The sequence below is a fragment of the Cyphellophora attinorum genome, assembly GCF_001299255.1.
Source record: "Cyphellophora attinorum strain CBS 131958 chromosome Unknown Contig7, whole genome shotgun sequence".
Taxonomy (NCBI): Eukaryota; Fungi; Ascomycota; class Eurotiomycetes; order Chaetothyriales; family Cyphellophoraceae; genus Cyphellophora; species Cyphellophora attinorum.
In genome coordinates this window covers 272,672-295,656 of record NW_017253235.1, presented here as the reverse complement: position 1 = coordinate 295,656, position 22,985 = coordinate 272,672, and the positions used below count along the sequence as shown (strand labels likewise).

At 54.5% G+C, this 22,985-nt stretch overlaps 11 protein-coding genes across 11 annotated transcripts; 4 read left to right on the top strand and 7 right to left on the bottom strand.

Moving 5' to 3' along the window:
* Positions 1-399: 399 nt before the first annotated feature.
* Positions 400-735, bottom strand: AB675_9576 (uncharacterized protein; the record flags this gene model as incomplete). The annotated part of the gene is made up of 2 exons (XM_018150122.1): positions 400-459; positions 514-735. 2 exons carry the CDS (start codon positions 733-735, stop codon positions 400-402), a joined length of 282 nt encoding a protein of 93 aa, XP_018002571.1.
* Positions 736-1,733: 998 nt separating this feature from the next.
* On the bottom strand, positions 1,734-2,346 carry AB675_9575 (Vesicle transport protein GOT1A; the record flags this gene model as incomplete). The annotated part of the gene is made up of 5 exons (XM_018150121.1): positions 1,734-2,030; positions 2,079-2,094; positions 2,146-2,194; positions 2,242-2,268; positions 2,316-2,346. 5 exons carry the CDS (start codon positions 2,344-2,346, stop codon positions 1,734-1,736), a joined length of 420 nt encoding a protein of 139 aa, XP_018002513.1.
* Positions 2,347-2,780: 434 nt separating this feature from the next.
* Positions 2,781-3,983, top strand: AB675_9574 (Protein lunapark; the record flags this gene model as incomplete). The annotated part of the gene is made up of 1 exon (XM_018150120.1): positions 2,781-3,983. The coding sequence occupies one exon, from the start codon at positions 2,781-2,783 to the stop codon at positions 3,981-3,983; it is 1,203 nt and encodes a 400-aa protein (XP_018002245.1).
* A 319-nt stretch (positions 3,984-4,302) lies between these two features.
* Positions 4,303-6,137, bottom strand: AB675_9573 (Protein pim1; the record flags this gene model as incomplete). Its single annotated transcript, XM_018150119.1, has 3 exons — positions 4,303-5,163; positions 5,224-5,378; positions 5,438-6,137. The coding sequence occupies 3 exons, from the start codon at positions 6,135-6,137 to the stop codon at positions 4,303-4,305; spliced, it is 1,716 nt and encodes a 571-aa protein (XP_018002183.1).
* Positions 6,138-6,973: 836 nt separating this feature from the next.
* On the bottom strand, positions 6,974-7,561 carry AB675_9572 (tRNA-specific adenosine deaminase subunit tad2; the record flags this gene model as incomplete). Its single annotated transcript, XM_018150118.1, has 1 exon — positions 6,974-7,561. One exon carries the CDS (start codon positions 7,559-7,561, stop codon positions 6,974-6,976), a length of 588 nt encoding a protein of 195 aa, XP_018002346.1.
* A 398-nt stretch (positions 7,562-7,959) lies between these two features.
* Positions 7,960-8,742, top strand: AB675_9571 (uncharacterized protein; the record flags this gene model as incomplete). Its single annotated transcript, XM_018150117.1, has 1 exon — positions 7,960-8,742. One exon carries the CDS (start codon positions 7,960-7,962, stop codon positions 8,740-8,742), a length of 783 nt encoding a protein of 260 aa, XP_018002342.1.
* A 1,607-nt stretch (positions 8,743-10,349) lies between these two features.
* Positions 10,350-13,418, bottom strand: AB675_9570 (uncharacterized protein; the record flags this gene model as incomplete). Its single annotated transcript, XM_018150116.1, has 1 exon — positions 10,350-13,418. The coding sequence occupies one exon, from the start codon at positions 13,416-13,418 to the stop codon at positions 10,350-10,352; it is 3,069 nt and encodes a 1,022-aa protein (XP_018002517.1).
* Positions 13,419-14,265: 847 nt separating this feature from the next.
* On the bottom strand, positions 14,266-17,853 carry AB675_9569 (SH3 domain-containing protein C23A1.17; the record flags this gene model as incomplete). The annotated part of the gene is made up of 2 exons (XM_018150114.1): positions 14,266-16,028; positions 16,074-17,853. 2 exons carry the CDS (start codon positions 17,851-17,853, stop codon positions 14,266-14,268), a joined length of 3,543 nt encoding a protein of 1,180 aa, XP_018002285.1.
* A 781-nt stretch (positions 17,854-18,634) lies between these two features.
* AB675_9568 (uncharacterized protein) lies at positions 18,635-19,360 on the top strand (the record flags this gene model as incomplete). Its single annotated transcript, XM_018150113.1, has 1 exon — positions 18,635-19,360. The coding sequence occupies one exon, from the start codon at positions 18,635-18,637 to the stop codon at positions 19,358-19,360; it is 726 nt and encodes a 241-aa protein (XP_018002177.1).
* A 68-nt stretch (positions 19,361-19,428) lies between these two features.
* AB675_9567 (ER membrane protein complex subunit 4) lies at positions 19,429-20,082 on the bottom strand (the record flags this gene model as incomplete). Its single annotated transcript, XM_018150112.1, has 1 exon — positions 19,429-20,082. One exon carries the CDS (start codon positions 20,080-20,082, stop codon positions 19,429-19,431), a length of 654 nt encoding a protein of 217 aa, XP_018002395.1.
* A 209-nt stretch (positions 20,083-20,291) lies between these two features.
* Positions 20,292-22,816, top strand: AB675_9566 (AP-1 complex subunit beta; the record flags this gene model as incomplete). The annotated part of the gene is made up of 5 exons (XM_018150111.1): positions 20,292-20,330; positions 20,565-20,749; positions 20,796-20,871; positions 20,921-21,285; positions 21,331-22,816. 5 exons carry the CDS (start codon positions 20,292-20,294, stop codon positions 22,814-22,816), a joined length of 2,151 nt encoding a protein of 716 aa, XP_018002455.1.
* Between the last annotated feature and the right edge of the window lie 169 nt (positions 22,817-22,985).

Sequence of the window (22,985 nt, the reverse complement as noted above, 5' to 3'; positions counted from 1 at the left end):
GCCCGAGCCGAAACGGACACAGTCGGGCCGATCATTGCGTAGCACATAATGCTCTGCCATTGGCATGGACCAACTCTCATGTACTATAGCCAAGCCATGTATCGAAGATATTCTCATCTGCGAACAGCTTATCCGTCACAAGAACTGCTTCTCTAGCTGCAGCACTTACTAGCAACCAAATTACGTCGACCAATCAACCAAGCTTGCCCGCCGCACGACACTCACAACATAGTTCGCCTGGTTCCTTCCCTTACGCACCTTCGCAAGCAACCCCGTGATGTCTGGTCGCATCCGTCTCCAACCCACGTCGTTCGCAGATCAATCCCACACATGCAAAATCGCGCGGCCTGAGCCAATGCAAGCACCGACAGCGCTCGGGACGTCCGATCCGATCACCAGCTAAGACGAAGAAGAACTGCAATGCTCCTTGGCGAAGTCTTCACACTTGGCACATGCCTCCTGTAACAGATATCGTCAGTCCGAGTACCACCATGGGAGTGCGCAAGTACATACCACCTTACAGCCCTTAGCAGCACCACAACTCGCCGCACAAACAGCCTGGTTCAGGATCTGCTGGTAGAAGCATAGATTGTAGCAGAGCGTGTAATTTGTGGCGCACGCCTCACACTCATCGGCTCTTGGCTGCAAAACTGGCAGGTTGTCGAGCAGACCTTCGGGGACAGGGTTTGAAGCGACGAGAGCGAAGAGGGCGAGGAACGGAAGGAGGAGCTTCATTGTTTGAAGTGGTTATGGTGAGATTTGGGAAGGCTGATGGTGGTAAGCTCTGACCGAAGCAGCTTCGAGCAATAGGGCGGATCGATCGATGGTTGGGGTAGGGCTCGAGGTCGAGTGCGGGCGTAAGAGAAGGACTATGTGAAGCGGTAGAAGAAATTGGCGGGCTCTTGTTGCAAAGTGTTGTGATTTCACGAGGTATGGGACAGTGCATGTTTAAGTGCTGAGAGGATGAAGTCGAAGTCTGTCCACTGCAGATGATGACCGCCCTCACACCTCCTCTGCTTTCTCATCATGTTCTCCTCCCTCTTCGCCGAGCAGCTCCTTACTCAGTCGAGCGTCAAAGTTCAGCCATCTGACGTACTGTACGTCGTCAGGTTCCGGGAGTCCGGGGAAGCCTGTTCGCCCGAGGTGGTGGCTTGGTACCCCGCAAAAGTGTCGAATCGAGAAATCGAGACGAAAGTTGGAGATCGCCGGACATCGCGGTACTCGGAGTAGAGACGCGTTGACGCGCCTTTTCCTGCGGTGAATGTCTCATAGCGAATGTCAACACGCGTAAGTCAATAGATGTAAGTCAACAGCAGACTGCTGGCGTCTGCGACGACAGCTCGATCCCTGGGTAGCCAAGTGCTTGTTCGCTCCTTGAGGATGACAGCCGTCAACATCACCTGCCGACGGAAGCTGTTGGGTGGTGACCTAACCCGGCCATTTCTGTTCATGTCTGTCGCTCCTGGCCCCTTGTGCCTTCCGAGCATCCTGACTCGAGAAAGTAGACCCAAGTTCGAGATACAAGGCCGGACGGAGCCGCGATCCTTCTCCTGATGGGCTTTAGCTAGATACGGCCGGCGATGAAGGCGTCTACAATGCACCAATGTCTGTCGAGCTATCCTAGCGATGCTCCATGACTGCATCCGATGGTGGACGCAGTCGCAATATGGAAAGTCCTTTACTGGCGTAGTCCAGCTTTAGTCGAAGCAGCTGCTCGCTCACGACTCGTCTGTTCAGACAGGCAATTCAGCATTCCTAGTCTGATAAGATATTCTGCGCAATGCCATCTGAATATACGGTCCCACAATGGGAATATTGCCCGCGAATGATGCGATCGTCGCAAAGAAGTCGCCAAAGAGCACAAAGATGCCGTATGTTTCAACACAGAAGCCGATCAGCGGCCATCGCATGAGGATCAACAGTATTCCGGCCATGAAGGCAGCCGTGCCCTTCAACTTCTGTTTTCGTGCGAAGAAGACAAAGGTCTTTTGCACGCCGATGATCAGGGTGAGGCCGATGAGGAAGAGGATCTAGGTTGCGTTAGAGGGGGGAGGCGGAAGCGGAAATGGAATGCGCACGTTTCCCATCGCAAGCCTGGCAAGACGTCAGTACGTTGTCGCGCCGTATGCAGACGCTCGTGCTTACATAGAACGATCAAAGAACATGAGTACGCCGCCAAAAAGGAACAAGCCCCCTTGACTCGATCAGCATGAGTATAGATAAATGCGCCAACGAACTCACCGCCGGAGCAGAAAGCAACGCCAATCTCTATGCGCAGGTCAGCCATAGTCGCTTCTTAGTCTCGTCGGACGTACTCTGCATATCTGTGAGCCACATGCTGGGCATGCTAGCGGCTAGCAGTCACTCTGGTGGTGGTTCAAGGAAGTGATGGCTGAGGACGACTTCGGAGAGGTGAGAAGTGCTCCGGTAAGGGACGCGTCACACACAATGTCGTAGTATTCGAGATTCGTGCTGCCTGCTTGTTATCAAAGAGCGTATGAGTGAGTGGGTGAACGAATAGTGACTGCCTGCAAGTCACCCAAAAAGTTGGGATCGCGCCTCCCTCACCCCGTGATAAGGCTGTGAGATAGCCTTACAGCCCTCGAGTAACTTTCGTGCGTCATACGATCACTTTCCTAGACCACCCAGTAACACTACATACACCCCACACAAAGCCATGAATGCGCCTCGATGACAGTTGAGGGTAGCTCTGTCAGTTGAACATTCAAGGCAGCCGTTGCAGCACTAGGACAAGCGCGGTTGGCGTCAAAAACGCCGCCATGTCCTGGCTTTGGCGAGGCGACGACACTTCACCAGCCTCATTCGAAAAGGCCTTGTCCAAGCTGTCAACGCAGATCACCGCCGCAAACCTATCTCTCGACACCAGAAGGACCCAAGCCCGGCGGATAAAAGGCCTCTGGACATTATGGACTACCATACTCTACCTACTATATGCTCTCGTTGTGATACTGGTACCTACCCCAAAGGATACACCACTTTCATACTATGCTGGTCTTCCCGCTGGTCCAGTCCTAATTTACGGCGTCCGCAAAGTTCTCACCATCGCCTTCGACTGGACCATCAACCGCCGGCAAGCCCACGTCAACACTCTTCAGAAACAACGAGAAGGCAAGATCGCCGACCTGAAGAAAGCAACCAAGTACGACAGCACGCAAGAACTACTGCAGAAGTACGGCGGCGCTCCACCCGAGGACACGGCGAAACGAGACACCAAGCAACAGAAGACAACGCCTCAGAAGCCCCAGCAAAGGACAGGCATTGCACCTCCACCAACAGCTAACATCCCCAGCCGAAGTCCGCCATCCGCCCGACCACAAATCCGCCCGTCTTCACCACAAGGGCCCCCGGGTTCTCCCACCAACTTCTCCCAATCGCCTTCCGCGTTCGAACCTGACTCGCCAGGCTTCGCTCCCAATGCCTTCTCCGGACCACCCTCCGCCTCCTCGTCATACCAGACCAAGACAAACTGGTACGACCGCATCCTGGACGTCATGATAGGCGAAGATGAGACGGCCGCTAAGAACCGCCTCGCCTTGATCTGCAGCAACTGTCGGCTGGTGAACGGTCTGGCACCTCCAGGCGCGAGAACACTCGAGGAAGTAGGAAGGTGGAGGTGCAGCAGCTGTGGCAGCGAAAATGGCACCGATCCGCGAAGGGCGGCGAGAGAGATGGTAGAGCGAGTGAGGCGGACGGAGGGCGTAGCGGCCTCATCGCCGACGGAGCACGTCCCTCCGGCTACTGCTGCTGGGACAGTGGGAGATGACAGCGGGTGGGAGCAAGTCGCCCAAGGCGATGACAATGAGGAGAGGGAGGATGATGAGTTACGACCAGAGCCAAGAGAAGAAATCAAGCTGAAGAGCCAGGAAGGCTCAACTGGTCGGCAAGCATCCAACGGAGGTAGCGCGCCTACGAGTGCTACGAAAAGGGTGACTCGAAGTATGGCAGCTGGTGACGAGGAATAGGTGGCAGTCCATAGGCAAAATTCCAGAACGCGAATTCCAACCTCAAAAATTGCTATGAGGAGTCCTTCGTAGGTCCTAAAGAAGTTTACTCCTATGCTATGCTATGCTAAAAAGCTTGTCTTTGCCATGTGCTGTCCCATACTTTTCACATCCAGCTCGAAGAAGAGATTATTACTAGATGCCCACTGTCCGATGAATCTACCACTTAGGCGGTCCCAGCCTCTAGTGGTGCCAAAGTCCTCCCTGAAGTACCTTTGAAGAGTGCAAATTCCCATTCATTCCGTTCTCTGCCGTGCATTCAGTTCCCATCCCGCCCTGCTCAGTGCACTCCATTCGTGAGTCCATTGGTCTGAGGCTCAGCCAGGCCAGCAAGCACGCTGAACTGCCCACCACAACCACTCCAGACCAGCTTCTTGCCTCTCACGGCCGTGTTATCAATCCACGTCGCAACCTCGACGTCTTCGTCTGTACCCAAGCCCGTCTGATAGGTCGTGCTGAAACCCCAAGCGTAGGCTTTCCCTTCCTTACTAACTGCAATGCCGTGATCGGAACCAGCCGAGCATGCCACCGCATCGATGCCCGGAATCTGTGTTGGGACCTTCAGAATGCGAGGGTTGTTGGATGCATCGTAGACGATACTCTCCTTTGGCAGGCTCTTGATGTCGAGACCCAATTGATACCCATCCAAACGACCCCAACCCAACAGTTCACCGCGGTCCGTGACAGCGATGGTGTGATGCGCGCCGCCTTCGATACAGACGATCTTGCCGAATGGTCGTAGTGCTTCGACGACGGTAGCTTGGTGCACATCAGACTCGCCGCCCTCCTCCACATCAGCAGGCACACCTGTCTCTCCAAAACTATTCAGTCCCCAAGCATACACGTCCCCGTTCTCGTGGATCGCGAAGCTGTGATAGCTCCCGCAGCCGACATTGACCATCTTGCTCGGCACGCCGACTTTGGTGGGGACCAGAGCGTTCTTGATGAAGCGCTCCAACACCCGCCGACCGAGCTGGTTCTGTTGGCCGGAGCCCCAGGCCCAGACGGCGCCGGTGGAGGAGAGGGCGAGGACGTGGTTAGCTCCCGTGGCGAGTTTGGTGATTTTCTTGAGCGAGGGGATGAGGGTTGGGCGGGGCTGGATCAGAGTGGTGGGGTCGAAGCCGAAGATGCCTTCGTTGGACTGTGGGAGGGATGTTAGCGGGTGTTTGAGGGGTAGGGGAGGGAGCGTATAGTGACTTACTCGGAATGTACCCCAGCCGTAGACTTGGCCTTCGTCGGTGAGCGCGAATGTGGCGGAGTCGGTGCAGGCGACTTGTGTGAAGATCAGGTCTTCGAGACCGGTCATGTCGACGTTGGTAGGGTAGATTCGTGTGGGTTGACGCCAGTATCGGAAGCCTCAGAATCGGAGGAGGAGCCAGCGTCGGACTTGTCGTCATCGATGTCGCGAAGACCACCATCCCAGTTGGTGTCTCGTCCAAGAGCGCCCTGGTCGTTGACACCCCAGGTTTTGATCTCATTGTTCTTGGTCAAGACCGCAGTGTGCATGCCACCAACTGCTGCACTGACCACACCAACCTTGTCTGCGTCGAGAAGTGGGTTCAGTCGTGGTCGCTTGACTTCGATCTGACCTTTGGCGGAGCCGAGACCGAGTTCGCCTGCGCTGCCTTCACCAAAGACGTAGACGTTGAGGGGAGCGGTAGGAGCTGAGTTGATGGCAGGGCCTTTGACGCGAGGCTTCTTCGCTTTGGGCTGTGCGATCTTGCGTGCTTTGGTGGGAGCTTTGACAGCACCGCCAACTTCGGCTTCAGCGGACTCTGACTTTGACCTTTTCGCGTTCTTGACCTCGGGTTCCTCAGTAGCCTTGCGTTTGACAGCCGTGTTGGCCTTTGCGGCTGGCTTCTTCGCGGGCTTAGTCGCAGGTTCTTTCTTTGCTGCGGTTGTCTTCGGAGCAGCAGTCTTCTTCGTTGCGGGCTTCGTTACAGCCTTCGTCTTTGCAGCTGTCTTGGTTGTAGTCGATTTCGCTGCAGCAGGAGCTTTCTTTGTTGCGGCAGCCTTCTTGGGAGCAGCTTTTGCTGGAGCAGCCGTCACTCCGTTGGTGGTTGGTTCCTCTATAGCTGCGATGGCTTTGCGCGCCGCAGCTCTTTTGGGACGCATCGCGGCGAAGTAGGTTATCCAGTCGTAGTGTGTTGAAAAATTGCTCAGTGAGCAGAAGGAGCGGGCAAGTGTATTAGAATGGCTGAATTGATTCGAGATTTGCGAAAGTCGAGTATGGTGGTCGGCGGAAGTCGAATGGAGGCGGGAGTTGTAAGGAATGCAGCAGTGCTCAAAGACTTTGTGCTTTTTTCTGCCAAGGCGAAACAAACGGCCCCGGACTATACAGAACGACAAGGCAGTGTGTCGTCGACAATAGAGCTGGATGTGTCACGCCTATTGAAAGGGTGAAGGTGAATGACGATGAATAGAAGGATACATCATTCATCCAGAACTTCAGGCGCGTCCTCCCCGAAAAGTTGAAGTTGAAGGCCCAAAAAACAATTCAAGGCAGCTACTCCGATTGGTCAAGGCATCAGCATGGATGACTCAGCAGTTTAAAGGTGGAAATTCGAGGTCTGGAGGATTAGGACCAGCTGGAGGCAGCGAAGTGGTCTCGATCGATCGTAAGTTCTCTATAGCTATTCTCATTGACTGTACTCGTATCTCATAATCCATGTCTTCGTGAAACTGCAATCGACAGCATGCCCCAATGCATGTTGTGCGCCTCCTGTGCTAGATATGCTGAATAGAGACAATGCTATTCGTACACCAGGTCGTCGATTTCGACCGTAGCAGCGCTGTCGCACCAAAAGCCAAGCACGGCGAGGAGTGACCTGGTCGTCTGGCTGGCTGACATTCTTTCAATTACCAGAGGCCAGATCTGACCTTCTGAGTCAAGCCGGGAAAGACTGAGCCTGATGCCTTATCGTTGTCCCGAGAAAGCCAGTATAGTGCGTTCATACAACCATCTTCAACTCCCTATTTCCCTTTGCTCTCGGATTCGGCGCATTCTCGTTCTCCTGAATGTAGAACCGCCTCAGCAGCATGATTGCTTCCTTCCTGTAGACCCCACCGTAGCTCGGGTAAGGAGGATCCAGATTCTCATCAGAATGCACCGACAGCACACTCCCATTCCCGCCAAACCGATCGTTACCACAGCCGTAGAACACCGTGCGAATACCATACTGTCTCAATGCAGAAGCACACATGATGCAGGGCTCGACCGTAACGTAGAGATCCGTGTTCTTCAACTCGCTAGGCGGGAACTTCTCAAAGAATTCAGCCAAGGCAAGAAATTCTGCATGACGGGTGCCGTTGAGTGAGCGATTGGTGTCGTTCATGCCTCGAGCAACGACTTCACCACCATGGACCAGGACGCAGGCAACGGGTGTCTCACCGCCGCGGAGTGCTTCTTCGGCTGTGTCAATGGCTCGCTGCATGAATTTCTGGTGGGTTGCCAGGTTCTCGAGGACGAACGGGTCGAGGATGTCTTTTGGGTTGATGGAGTTGCTGTCAGATGAGAATGAGTTGGGCGTGCTGGTCATTCTGGCGGCGAGTTTTGAACGACCAGTGCGAAACAGAGACACTATGTATATGTCGAAGCTGGTAGCCGTGAATGTATGTGAGTCAAAGCAGCTTCAGCAACGAGGTTAGATCAAGGTAGAACCCTCAAAACATCAGGGAGTGACTCAAGGTGGACATCAGACATTCTGCTCCTTCCAAACAACGTTGGCGCGAGGCAGTCGTGGACAAGATACATTTTCGCTTGGTAAGGAGGTCGATGTGAAGAAGGAACGACCAAGAGCCAAATTTCGAGTCTCTGCCTTGGACCCTCTCGGCTAGGGTTCCGGTTTGAGAGACCAGTCAGCCGGCGACCGCAACGACAGACTATCTGATCAGCGCCAGGCCAGAACACCTCACTGCCAACACTACACACGCAGCCATGCGGCTTCCGTCTCTCATAGCGCGGGCAGCGCTTCTCCTGCTCACCTCCTTTGCCATACCTATCTCCGCCGTAGACGTCAAACACCCGTCTACCCTCGTCCTCTCCTACGAATACGTCTCCTCATCCACCACCAGCACACCCTCCCAACTAGCCATCATAAATTACGACCCCAAGTCCCTCCGATACTCACTAACGTCCTGGACACCACCGACCTCCGCACCCGACGCCAAACCTGACGAAACCACATCCACGGCTCTCCTCCGCATTCTCCTTCCCAACGGCTCCTCCACCGTGACCACCCTCTCCACCTTCTCAACCGCCCTGAAACAACACGTCAACCTATACCTCTCAACCGACGGCACCGCACTTTCTGCTTCAGTTACTTCGATAAAGCCGGCTCCGCCAACGCCGGAAGAAGCTGCCTACCAAGCCAAAGTCGCACGCGCCAAAGCCCGGGGTAAACCTATCCCGCCACGACCCAAACCTGAGAAACCCAAGAAGCCCAAGAAGGGCACTACCCCGACCGCAATTCCAGTAGCGCAGAAGCCCGTCGTGCCGGAAGAGGACATTCCCGAAGGCCAGCCACGGGTAGTGTTTGTACAGGAGCAGCCGGGCCCGAGTCCGAAGCTGTTGAGCCGGGCGCCGCCGGTGGTGGACGCGGATGGGAATGAGGTCGTGAGAGTCGTGGAGGCGGAGAAGAGTTTCTATCAGAAGTATTGGTGGGTTATTGCTGGGGTGGTCCTGATGACGCTTGTTGGTGGGGGTGGTGGGGAGAAGTAGGACTTCCCGAGAAGGAAACCGCCGCGGGACAGGGCATGGACAGAGGGTCAGCAGGCGGGATTGAGGGGATCTTCTTCACGAGCAAGGACTTACGCCCTTTCGCCGTCTGGCCGCCCAATGTTGCGACCGAAGTCCCGCAGATTGGCTCAACACAGACAGCTTGACAGACCACACACAGAGCACATCGCTGCGGACTCAAGCTCACCAAACACGACCGATCTCAGCTGAATTGAGGTATGTGCGAAGGAGGTCCGATCTCTGTATGATGCAGCATCTGCCCACAACATTCTCCAGACCACTTCCGCGACACCATTTCGTCGTTACCCAAAACTGATTGCATCGAGTTTCTGCCCAGCAGATAAGCATACTTCCATCCATTTCAACTTCATTCCGACAAGCCGCAACGATGAACCTCAGTCCGGAGTTTCAAAATGGTCTGAAGGCCAAGCCGGCGAAGGCTGAACTTCCTACATGTACCTGTCTCTTCTCCCATGAGAATTGAGACCGAGGACGATAAGACAGGACGATGGTGAGATTGGAGCACTGTTAATGCTGGTTGATACACTGCAGTTTGCTACAGTGCCTTTGTACAGTGCGGGGCAGAAGGCAGCAGAGACGGAAGGCCACTTAGGAGGCTTGGACACCCAGGCAAATGTGTATTTTGCTATTATGAATGAAGACACAATGCATTCATCATTCCATCTTCCTCTGGACCAGTCTCCAGTGCACTACTGTCCTGCTATGCACAGCATCAGCAGCAACACAAGTCAGCCAGTCTTTGTAAAGCATGAGTCAATTAAGGAAAGATGGATATTCATGAAACATAGCGCTGGAAAGTTAAGAATGCCGGGCACCCAACATGGACGTCCACCTTGTCATCCTGAACTTCTATCTGTCCCAGCAGGATGAATAGGATGAATGTTGGATCGACAGTGAGGTCAAGAGGTGCACAGAAATCTTTGACCCGGCTTGTGCACTCATACACATGGCTAACGTGGAAGGCAGTTCCAACGTCCACCTCAGATCCTGACTTCTGTCTTCCGATCACTGGTGTTCATGACAGTCCAGCTTCTCTCAATCAGTCCATCCATTCTGCTCAAGCCAACACCATCAGCAAGGTCAACCACCACTGACCTTGCATGCATGAATACAAACCTATTCTGCAGACTCCAGCACTTCAATCATGTGCCGTGAACCCTGACACGCCCAATGCAGGCGTATACCTTCCCAACCTGAACTTTCATCTGTCCATCCTGAAGTCGGAGTCTTTCTCACCTCAAAAAATCGTGGAAGTGGTTGCTGCCTCACCTCGAAAATCACAGAGGACATGTAATCTGGAAATTTTGGGATGGGCATGTTGTTTCTGGAGGCTGCCGGCATATCAGCTATGCACAATGATCTCTCTCATAACCCTCGAAGAGAGCCTACGAAGTCAGCTATGCCACCCAAACTCCATGCTCAAATATCCGCTCAATGTCAACATTAATGAGTCCCAGTACAGTCTCGTTGTGATCCTCCAGGTGGCTTGGCTCCTTTCCCCAACCTCCAGCCATTCTCACTCTCACACCTTCCTCGCCACCTCCGGTAGTCTGTCTGCTCCTCTCACGCTACTCCTCCTCGTCCAGCACCTTGGTCGTCCGCCTCCCCCGACTCATAGGCCCCAAATCCCACACCATCACTCCACGGTCCGTCAATACCACCAGCTCATCCTCCGTGTTGCGCTTACGTCGCGGGCGCCGCCATCGCGTGCCCCTACTCCGGCTGCCTCTTCGACTTCTACCCCAGAGATGGGGCGACGTAGAGCGGGAGCGTGATCGGGATGATGGCAGGGGATCAGGGCGGATGGGTTGTTTACCTTTTGGTCCTTTGAGGGTGGGTTGCTCTTCTTCGTCGGCGTCTGGCGTCTCTGGTTCCTCTGAGATTTCTTCCTCGGTCCCGTGTGAGGCTGAAGGCGAAGTTGCGGCGGGCGGTGCGGTGGCACTCGGGCTAGTTGACGCTGTTGAGGGGAAAGTGACATCCGCTGCTGTTGTTTTGAGCGTTACCTTAGGGATTGCGCGGAGCGCTGCTGCAGACTTCGATGTAGGATCTGCGAGGATCTTGGCCATTGTGGCGTAGCTAGGTATGTGCGCCGCGCCATGGGTTTTGGGAAATTGTGCCTCATCATTCATGACATCGTCCTGTCTGCCTGCTTCCCTTGCTGCTGCTGCTGCTGCCGCCTCTGCCTCCCTCGCAATCTGCTGGTCGATACTCTGCTGGGCCCGCAGTCTCGCTGCGGCGATGACTTCGGACTGCGACATCGGTGGTGTGATCTCTCGGCGGACCCTGGGACCAACAAGTTTCCTTTCCATGTCAAGATCGTAATCTGCCATTGTGTACGGTGTGCCGTCGGGTTTGTAGATAAGTTCAATATCATCGATGTCGATGATATCTTGGAGCTGGCCATCGGTTGCATCGACATCCATTGCGTCTTCAGTATCTGACATTGCATCTCCAATCCCTGTTTCGTGAGGTGAGTCCCGCTCGTCGACATCTGGTATACTTTCGAGGTCTCCTTCACTTAAAATGTCATCGAGTGTTGGGATCTTGTCCGTCATTGCCTCATCGAGCCGTCGAATCTCGTCAGGGAGTCCGCTCCAGTCGTGCTCCTTCATGTCTGGATCGTGTGATGGTATCGAACGCGGGCTCGGTGTCCAATCACGACTTGCACTCAAATCTTCCTGCTTCGCCGGCCAGACCACCTTCCTCGCAATGGCACCATGAGGAAGCTTCAGCTCAATCGGCCATAACTCGACAATCTCACCGAATTGTGGGTGCTCAGCCAAGTCATAGTAGCGCGACGCTTTCACCATGGTTCGTTTGTCGATTTTGCGATCGATCCACGGTTCGATAATTATCTCACCGGCGGAAGAATTGTCATCGTTGTTGAGTGCAGGCACTATTCCAGCGGCGTCATTGTTTGACACGGAGTGAGACGAGCCAGTACTGCTGCTGTGGTCGCTTCCAGCTTGGCTGGCAGCGTCACTCTCGTCGTCGTCTGGGTGCGTCCAGTCCTCGACCAGTATTGCTGTGTCCAGGGTGTAGACCAAGATCCGATCCCACATCGCGATGGCAATGCGTGTACCTCTCTTGCTGACCGCGATGATATCAAGGGCAGTCAAATTCGTTGGCCTCCAATGTTTCGACCACCCTCGTAGTTGTGCCACGACACGAACATTGAAATCGTCACAGTTCAGAGAATATTGTTCGGTCCTAACGAGATGGTCGGGACCACATCCATCCTCAGGATAGTCGTCGTGACTCTGCACAATGAAGATCCCGTCCTCTGCAGGCCGTCCAAAAGACACGTTGTCCCCAAAAAAGCTTTCTCCCGATTCGACCGCGAGCTGGAGATAGCTATGCACGCAGTGAGGCGTCCCAGCGTCATGCGTAGGGCCTTGACTATGAACACCAAAGAACGGCTTCTCAGTCCGTAGCTCGACCCCATTAACGACAAAGTGATTGAACGAGTAGGCTGATGCGATCCTTCTCGTTTGGTCTCGCTGCATCAAGTGCGTTCGAGTCGATAGAGCACCATAAGGGTTGAGCATTCCATGGGCATAGAGCTTCAGGCGGTTGCCATTCCGGATGAATGCTGTGGCTCGAGGCACGAAGCGGCGCATGTACTGCTTGGCCTTCTTCTGTGAGGGGTCATTGCGGAATTCTTCGAAGCTGGGCACTTTTGCGTTGTCCTGTGGAATCCAGGGCCACACTTGGATTGCTTTGTAGACTCCGACTTCGTCAGGAGGTGGCGTATTGTCTGCGACATAGACAATCACTCTTGTCGAGCCTCCGGTGCGGTCGATGGAACTTAGGCAGTCCCAGATTATCGCACACTTCAGCCTGCTGTGGATCGCTATATGGAGCGGAACAAGCTCGCAGTCCTGACTGGTAGGAGGCGCCATCACAGCAAATACAACAGCATTGACTACAGGGCTGTGGGGATTGTAGTGTATCAGTCGGTAACTCACGCTAGAACGAGGCACAATCTTATGCTGGAACTCTGGCTTCGGTGCCGATGATTGCTGCGAACGGCGGAGGAAGTCTCTTGCGAGAGAGTTTAGGTCGGGTGGTTTCGGTGCAGGGCTGGGGAGCTGGGGAGCGCCATCGTCGATCTCCCATGCATAAAGTATGCTAATGATGCACTCGTTGTGTATGACCTGGAGGACTTCTCCTGATCCATCGGCATCAGGCGAAGGAGTGGCCGTACCGATGTCAGCGCAACGAGACCCATAGTGCCGAACAGTCGCGCTACCTTTCGATGCAAGAGAAATGTTGAAGTATTGGTTCGTGTTCGAGATACAAGATGCTCTCGCATCAAGCGACCCATTCTCAAATTTCGAGAAGTGGCAGTCGGCGTGATGTCCAGCGCCGAGGAGATTCAGAGATGCTCGTCGATGTAGCATACGAAACAGGTCCAGAGTAGACACTTTCCGGTCGTCCAAGCCCAGCTTGATACCCGGTACGTTGTCGAGATGACGCAGCAAAGCATCCCTATTCTGGCTTCCGATTTTGTAGAGCTGCTTGCATGTTTGAGTCAATTGGACGAATGCATCTGGTGACAGGTGGAGGAGGATTTGCGACAGGACTTCAGCCGGCAGCTCGAGTAGAGTTGAGGGCCCAGCCATGAGGTCGTACATGGTCGTAATAGGTCAGTAACACCAGATATGTTGTGCCGAAGGAGCGGAGACTTGTGTGATCGAGCAGTGGCCGGGTAGACAGGCGCTGGCGCGATGCGCGCTGAGAGGTTGGCGCAAATGCGTGTGCTCTACCGATGACTTGAGCCAATGTTAAACATCATGTTGCAGGTGTCTAGCCACAAGATATACCTCACGACAGGGAGGGTCCTGATTCTTGTAGTGGGCGTGGTGGTGGCAGACCGAGTAAAGCATCCACAGGAAGGTGCGAGTGGTGTTTGCGGCGCCTAATTAAGGCAACCACGGCTCCTCTCCAAGCCGCCGCTGCCCGACAGCAGCCTCAGTTCTGCGTTGCCAAATGTGTTCGTACAAGAGCCGACGAAATGCGTGGATGACAGTTCGCGGGACGTAGAAATCGTGTCAAGTTTGCGTTCGTGGTGGGATAGCGAGTTGTTTGGTCGCAGAGCGACCAGCGGAACGCTCTTGAGGCTGAAATACGGGGCTTGGCGAATTATGTCACGTCGAGATACAGTATGTGTTGACATTTAGTTCATGCGGCCAGGGAGGGCGCTGAAGCTCTTCCGTCGTCACACTCATTGAATTGATAGGCTTGAGATGAGGCTCACTCCAGCGCCAGTCCAAAAATTGCTATCTCATAGACTTTCTGGCTAGGGGAGTGCGCTATAGGAAAACCCGCTCAGTACTCCCAGCAAGCGGACCCGTCGCCCGACAGACAGCAACAGTTCGAATGTCCACTGCTTCGCACTCTTCTTGACCGGGGCGGTCTCTGGTGCACCAAAATCTTGTCAAGGGCACGAACCAGGTTCAAATGGTCGGCGGGACCGCGCGCCTAGGACTTGTCCCAACCCACATAATCCCTGCCCATAACCCTCCAGATCCGTACCTCACCACTCTTGAGGTCCTCCAGACGGTAGCTCTCATCCCTAACCTTTGCGCGCTTCTTCTCCTTACGATCTTCCTCGCTACGCTGCTCCCAGACACCCAGCTTTTTCTTGCTGCCGTCCCATTGCACCACAACCGCGACGTGGTCAGGCTTGCCCACGTCAACGGTATACTTCTGGTGCATCTTGCCCTTGTGCCCGCCAAACTTCGCGTTCCGGAAGCTGACGATGTCGCCAGCGCGGATTTCGTCGAATTGCTGTACCGACGCATTCGACATGTTTCCATAGACGAGAGCACCGTAAGCACGAACGCCGACTGGACGAAGGGCCGTGGGCAGGGTTTTGATGAGTTCGGAAACGAAAGCAAAGGGCGAGCCATCGCCGACTGTTGCACCCTGATTGCCGTAATTCGTAGCTGCTGAAGCAATGGGGGCGCCATATCTCTCAGACGCCGCCTCAAGCTGATCTTTTCGTGGAGGAGGCGGTGGTCGGTCGTGTTTCTGCTCCAGCGTCACCTGAGAGGGGTCTGCTTTGTCGAAGGTAGCGTTGATGGTGGTTTGGCTGTAGTCGCTGTAGAGCACGTAGACATCTTTTGAGACGTTAGCTTGGCCTCCTCGCTTGTTTGATGTGTTCTCTTCCATCTCGTACAGTATGTCAGGTCTGTTTGCGAGACTCGGAGGGATGAGATTGTTTTGAGTCCACCAGAACGAGGAACGGTGCAGGTCGATGTCTTGGGCCATGAAGCCCTCCCCGCTCGGTCGAGGTGCCTCCATAGAGCGCCTGGACATCGTCCCAGATCGCCGTGGCTCTGCGGGCCGTGCTATTTCAGCACGAGGAGAGTCAGGCACAGGAGGTGGAGGTGGCACAGATCGGTCGGAGGGCGGAGGCGGAGGAGCTGCCCGCTCCACGGGTGGCCGTGGCGGTGGTGGCCGGTCCTCTCGTGGCGGTGGTGGAGGCTGTGTGGGATGATCTTGAGCTCCGTACGTCTCGGGCTCTTCATGTTGATCTCTCGATAGAGTCTTGTAAACATCGTTCAGTTGCGGTGTTGGCAGACCCTGTGGCGAGTTGTATCGATACGGATCGTAGTCGTCATCATCATGCTGTTGGGGCATAGCTGCCGGAGGTGGCACAGGTGGAGGAGCTCTCGGTGCATCCGTCGACTTGCGGGACGGCGCTGGCGCTTGGGGTGGCGGAGGAGGCGGTGCATTCTGATGAGCTGCTATTGGCGGAAGAGGCGGAATGCTGCGATGCGGTGGATTTTTTGGCGACTTCGTCGCCTCGTCTGTCAGGGTGCCCTCGTCGATACTAGAGTCACGTTGGTGAGCCTTTAGCGCGTCTTTATGCTTCGCTGATGATGCAATGTCTGTGTCATAGTCTCCGTCGTATTCTGACACTTCGTTCTCGCTATCCTCGTCAGCCTGCAGACCTGATGTCTCTGCTGTTGAGTGACGACTCGGCGGCTGTCCTGGTGGTGGAGGAGGTGGCGCTCGTGTCTGAGGCGACTGCATGGGACTCGACACAGCTGGATCGGTGCTCTGCTTTCTTGTAGGCTCTGGTCGAGATCGGTTTGGAGGTACAGGAGGTGCTCCCGCTGAAGACAGGGGACGGTCCGTCGATCGTCTCGCCGGCGGAGATCTCGGTGAGGCTGCACTAGCGGCGCTGTCAGGGAGATCCTCAGTCACAACGGGTGGTTGTGGTGGCACAGCTCGATCTATAAATGTCAGATATATGATCGATGGGCAGATTGCAGACTTACTAGTTGAAGGCGGAGGAGGCGGCACAGCCCTTCCTTCCTGATGAGCCGGGGTAGGATCCTGAACACGTTGCGGTGGAGGCGGTGGTGCCGGTCGATCGATACTGGCGGAAGATCTCATTGTCTCCGATCTTCGCGGCGGAGGCGGCGGCTGCGAGACATAGTCATCGTCAGCATCGCTTTGGTGTACCTGCTCTCTCGGTGTCGGCTGCTCCGTCTTATCGTCATCTTCTTCGCTGTCTGATTCCACAGGCTCGGCGGGTCTCCTGGGCAGCTGATTTGACATGCCGGGCAATGCCATGATAGGCACAGGCGGCGCTCGTGTGGCTTCCTCCTGAGCATGCTGTTCTGTCTCCCGACTGTGTTCTTGCGATGCACGCGGTTTCCGAGGAGCCGGTGCTGCACCTCCTGGCGAGCCAAACATGCCCATCATGCCCATGCCACCGCTCATCTTAGCCATGCGCTCCCGGAGTTCGCGTTTTCGCCTGACCTCTGGATCCTCTTCTTCTTCTGTGTCTTCTTCCTCGTCCTCTTCGTCTTCTTCGTCATCCTGTGGCTCGGGCTTCTGTATAGTCTGCTTCTTTGGTTCTGGCAGAGTACTCGTGACCCCACCTTTTGATCGAGGACGCTCTTCCTCGGTCGAAGTCTCCTGTGCATCCTCAGTATCAGCTGCGCCGGAATCGTCAGCATCGTTTGTGTCACTGACAAGCTCCCTCGGCGGTTGTGGAGTAGCCTTGACACTGTGAGCGGACTCTCCTCGCTGAAAGGATGGACGACCGCTGTCAATATCCTCGGTCAGATCGGAAGACTTCTTGCCCACAGTCTCGTTGGTGTCTAGTCGTTCGAGTGGAGGCTCTGCAGCAGGCACTGGCGCTTCTTCTGAGGGCTCAGTTCGTTTCTTGGGCGGCTTTTTCGGCTTCTCTTTCTTGGTGGCAGGATCCGCCTGCCTCTGAGCTTGCTCCATCTGCTGTTTTTGTAAAAGCGCGATTCTTTCTTTGAGACTGGTAGGCTTCGGCTGATCCTCGTCTTCTGCTTCTGGCAGGGGTCGTGGCGGAGGGGGAGCACTGCGTTCTGCTGATGGCTCGTCCGCCTGCTCTTCTTCGCGCTGGTAGACTTTTTGTGGCGGCGGCTCACGCGGAGGTGGAACGTAGGCATTCTTGCTCGGGGGCGGAGCTACAAACGGCTTCTTGATGAACCCCGAAGCAGCAGAACCGCCAGGTTTGAACGGGGCGATCGGGGCCGCCGCTGGCTTGTTAAACGCAGCTATACGATCCATGAACGCATTATTCTTGGGTTTCGATGCGATAGGAGGAGGTGCTGCTTTCGTAGGAGGTGACTTCGGCTCAGCAGCTGGAGCTCCCTGCGACTGGACAGGTTCAGCGGGCTGTGGAGGGGCTGCTTCTTCCACCTTGGGGACCGCCTGAGGCGCATCTCTCGCTGTTTCGGGTTCATGCTCGGGTTCGGCAACGGGCTCTGGTGTAGGATCCGCGGGAGGTGGTGCAGATGGTGTAAGAGGTTCCGGTTCCGGTTCAGGTGCTGGCGCTGGAGCACGCTTGGCTGCACGAGCTGGCCGGGAGGGTACGGCGGGTTCATATCTCTCGACGAAATTGCGCGGAAATAGACCTTCCACATGCTCGCCGGAAGCCGCAGTGTACTCTCCGGTGTACCAGTCCTCGTCGGCATCGTCGGTGACAGTGATGATCTGGCCGTTTGGGAAGGTGAGATCGTCCGGTTCCGCCGATTTGTACTCGTAGACCGCCTTGACCTTGAATGGAACAGTCATGGCTGCAGTAGAGGTGCACTCGCCGTCCGGAGGCCGCTCTGGAGGAACGACAGAAAAGCAACGCTATGAGAACGGCAAGAGTGAAGTGGACGAGATGGTGGGTAGGTGCCAGTGAGGTTGTTCAAGGTGGGGACCCCAATCTCGTGGGCTGTTCAAGTTGCCGAGCCCCAAACAGCGCCCTCCGTGGCCAGAAGGTCTGCGACGATCTTTTGTATGAACTGGCGCTCAAGTGAGGCTCAATAACATTCACCTGCTCGAGCAGCGAAGTTCTATCAGACCTTCAGTGCCCTTCCTGACCAGAAAGCGATCAAGCTGTCGCAATGCTGGAGATGACGCACTTCGACTAAACACCGCCACAACCTCACTCACCACAAATGCCGTCTGCTGACTACGAAAAGCCTTGCGTCAAGCACGAGGTTCGACTACAGTGAACTTCACGGGCTCAGGGTGCATTAATTGTGCTAACAACTGCCCGCGGCCCAGCGGTGTCTTTCAGGACGTTGTCGACCTAGCTCAGGCAGCTTTCGACTCGGAGGTAACATTAATATTCAAGTTCAAACGTGGGGCCAAAACGGTGCAATTTTTGCTATACCGGACAACCAAACGCATGTCTACCTCATGACTCTGATACAAGCGAAGAGCACCGGGCGTTTCGGAATACATGCAGGACAGCTGACGCGCTGATTTCACCAATACGATCGCGTTGTGGCAAAGCCAGGAGAACTGCCTGACATCTTAATCCTGCGACATATATCTGGCTGCCTGATTTGCTTATCCAGCCATGACTTCCGATCGCCATAGAGAGACTGCCATCAAGCATGCCCGAATCATTGAAGATCAGAAGCGGGTCAAGGAGCAAGTCATTGACCTCATTGTTGAATGCTTCGATCTCCCCTCAACACCTCAAGCAATCCCTAGCACTGCTTCCGCGGGAGACGTCAGAACATTCAAGAAGGCCCTCAGCCTATTCCAAGCAGAAGATTTCGATGAGCTGACCTCTGAGCGCAACATCGATGATAGATGCGGCTATGCCTTATGTTCGCGGCCGAACCGAAAGCACGCTAGTGGAGGTAACAAAGTCTGGAACCACAAAAGGGGTAAGGACTTCAAGTTGATTGACCGGCGCGAGGTCGAGAGATACTGCTCATCAGAGTGTGAAGGACGTGGCGTCTTCGTCCGGTCTCAATTGTCATCAGAGCCGGCTTGGACGCGTGACGTGACAGAGACATCTGTCGTCTTACTGGACGATGTTCAAGAACAAGACGATCTTGCCGCTGCAATCAAGCAGCTGACTCTCGATGAGACGGCCAGAGCCGACTTGTCTGAAAAGATGAAGGAACTGTCCTTGGAGCGTGGAGATGGCTCTAAACCTCAGCCCACTTCTCTGGAGGTCGCTGAGAGGGAGGTGTCCTCCGATGAGGTGCCTCTTCCACCCGACCCAGGCGGACTTGACAGTATCGAAGGGCATAATCCACGGAAAGTGAGGTTCGCGGCCGGAGCAGACTGAGACAATGGGCTCTCAGAGGTGGTTTCTGGGAGCATGTTGTCTGGCGTCGCGGCGCTTGTCCTGTATCATCAAAAAGCGAAATATGCTCTTTCCAAAGGTTGCCGTTCTGTTTCCCATGCCAACCAGTCACTCCTTGTCGTCGGCAGTAGACCCATCGAATTCACCTTGTAAATGCCCAGGCACAACAGCAACAGCTGCATTATCACATAAGCCGCTCTGATGCCGAGCATCTGACCATATGTTCCTGCGCTTTCGAATTTCGAGAAGACCGTGTTGGTTTGCGTCAGCCCTTGGATGGGACTCTTGAAGAGGTTGTAGACCATGAAGATCGAGAAGATCTGTAGAGTGTTGCCGGACATGTACATCATGATCGCTTGCATCGGTATCTGTTTCGCGGGTCCCAGCGCTATCTCCCATGCCTTCTTGATCTTCAACGTGTTCATCTCTTCCGGCGTCGGAGGCTTTCGCGCGACTGCTTGCGATTTCTGCTTGGTCGACATGGACTGTGATGAGCCATAACCTGGTGGATTTGTGATGCTAGAAGCATTCTTTGACTTTGGAGGAAGACCGTTGTTCAAGTCAACCACCCATTTCGGCGGCGGCGGGACACTGCCCGCCGATTTCTGGACTGACATGCTGAGATGTAGATTGTAAGCGCCTTGTGGTGGATCTATCGAGTATGCTTTGATATCAGGCCGGAGGACGTCGTGAGCATATGTCATGCAGGACGAGGTAGGAATAGCAGATTGAGTTGCAGGTGCACTTTAGCCCGAAGCCGGATAGGGGTAGGGCTGACGACGTCTTGGCGTGCCTGGAGCGAGATCACTTCGTCCACGATGTCAACCACTAGTCGTAGGCGGAGAGGACTTCGAAATGCATTCTGTAACATGAGTTGACGTGGGTGCACTAGCAGCAGCAATCGAATGAAAGAATGTCGTCGGGGCAGGGAGATGCGAAGCTGTTCGCAAGGGTGAGTACAGCCAGGCTCCTTTTCTCTTCATGGATCTGTCAGTTGGGCTACGAGTGGTCCCGCTGCTTCAGGTGACTCCGCAAGAGTGCTTGCTGGCAGTCGAGGACACTTGAGTCGTCTCAAGAAAGGGCCGCGGACGCCTCAAACGACACAAGATATCACGTCTTCTGGCGACCACATTCAACGCCCAGCGATGACATGGATATACTGGGCACATCGCTGATGTTACTACAGGGCAAGGTGGCCGAGCTGCGGCAGGAGTTGACCAACAGCGGAAAGAAGGACAAAAATCATGCCGCAAAGAAGAATGCTCTCAAGAAGATCGTGGCCAACATGACCATGAGCAACAACGACATGGTGGCTTTATTTCCAGATGTCATCAATTGCATGGACCTACCAGTCCTTGAAATCAAGAAGATGTCAGTTTGCCATGGCATCGAATTGGTAGTGATTGACCCATTGCAGGTGTTTTCTGTATTTACAGAACTATGCTAGGACAAAACCTGAAATCGCACTACGAGCACTGCCGATTCTTCAAGAGGTAACAACCTTTTGATGTGTTAGACACCGAGCAAGTCTGACCAGTACAGGACATGAAGGACGCAAATCCTCTGATCAGAGCTCTTGCACTCCGGACCATATCATATGTGCATGTAAAGGAGTTTGTCGAGGGCACCATACCTCAATTAAGGAAAATGATGGAGGACCCCGACCCATACGTCCGCAAACATGCTGCGCTGACCGTGGCTAAAGTTTACGACCACGACAAAAGACTTGTCGAAAATTCGGATCTGATTGATCGGTTGAACAGAATGCTGAAGGACGAAAATCCAACTGTCATTGCGGGCGCCCTATCTGCGCTCACTGATATCTGGGACCGAAGCGAGAATATAAAACTCACGATCGACTATACCAGCGCCTCCAAAATCGTCTCCATTCTTCCGGACGTCAACGAGTGAGTGGGAAGCCATTGCGCTGAAGCAGGTGCTAACCTCCGCAGGTGGTCGCAAAGCTACATACTTGAAGCACTGGTTTCATACATACCACAAAGGACTGACGAGGCCCTCCTTTTGGCTGAAAGGATACTCCCACGTTTGTCGCATTCAAACTCTGGAGTGGTCCTCAACTGCATTCGCGTCATTATGTACTTGATGAATTATATCGACGACCAGAAACGGATCGGCGAGATATGCCGAAAGCTCTCTCCACCGCTCGTCACACTACTCTCGAAGCCGCCAGAGATCCAGTATCTTGCTCTCAGGAATGCGATCTTGATCCTTCAGCAACGACCTGAGGTTCTGCCATCCGACATCCGAGTCTTCTTCTGCAAGTACAACGATCCAATTTATGTCAAAGTGACGAAGCTGGAGCTCATCTTCATGCTTGCCAGCAAAGACAACATCAGCATTGTCCTCAATGAGCTCAAAGAATACGCAACGGAGATCGACGTACAATTCGTGCGCAAAGCCGTCCGCGCCATCGGCAAGCTGGCCATAAAGATCGAGCCTGCGGCACGACAGTGTATCGAGACCTTGTTGGAACTGGTCAATGCGCGAATCCCGTATATTGTTCAAGAAGCCACAGTCGTGATCAAGAACATCTTTCGGAAGTATCCGAATCAGTACGAATCAATCATCTCTACAGTTATCAAACAGATCGACGAGCTTGATGAGCCCGAAGCCAAAGCCGCCATCGTATGGATCATCGGCCAGTACGCGGACCGCATCGATAATGCCGACTCACTGCTACAAGACTACCTCGCCACCTTCCATGAGGAGCCAACAGAGGTACAGCTTGCTCTCCTCACCGCCACCGTGAAGCTCTTTCTCCAGCGCCCAGCGAAAGGTTCTTCGCTCGTTCCGCAGGTACTCAAATGGTGCACCGAGGAGATCGACGATCCAGATCTGCGCGACCGAGGCTTCATGTACTGGCGCCTGCTCTCGTCTGACCCGGAAGCGGCAAAGAAGGTCGTCATGGGCACAAAGCCACCCATCACTGCAGATTCCGAAAAGCTCGACCCCAACACCCTCGAAGAGCTCTGTCTATGCATTGGCACTCTGGCAACCATATATCTCAAGCCGGTGCAGCAGGTCTTCCGCACCGCAAGAGCACGAAAGCTTACTCCTTCGCCAGCACTCCAACGGCGGAAAGAAGCCATATCAACGGCGATCAATACGCTTCAGGTCAACACTGCCACAGCAGCCGCGAACGCGAGCACTGCAAACGGCGCAGGACAACAAGACGCGATAGCTGCTGCGGACGAATACTTCAAGAATCTCTCGTTGAGCAACAACGCAGATAATTCTAACCAGTTCGCAAGTCCTACGGATACAAGAGTTGGACCTGGTGGAGGCATGTTGGTAGGACAGGGTGATCATATGATGAACAACAACGTCTATGGGATCAACCAGGGCGTAGCGCCGCAGCCTGTGAGCTCGCCTGTTACTGCTGGTGGACCTGGTGGACAGCAGGATTTGTTGCTGTGAGAGCATTGAACTCAGCATGTCAATGCACCTGAAGACACACGCTGCGAGTTAATTAAAGGTGCCGGTCTGTCAATAGTTGTATACTCAGGGACGTCAAAAAGTCACCCAGAAACACGTGCATGTTCCTGGAACGCGCAAGCAGGAGCCTTCACGGAGCCGGAGCTGGGTC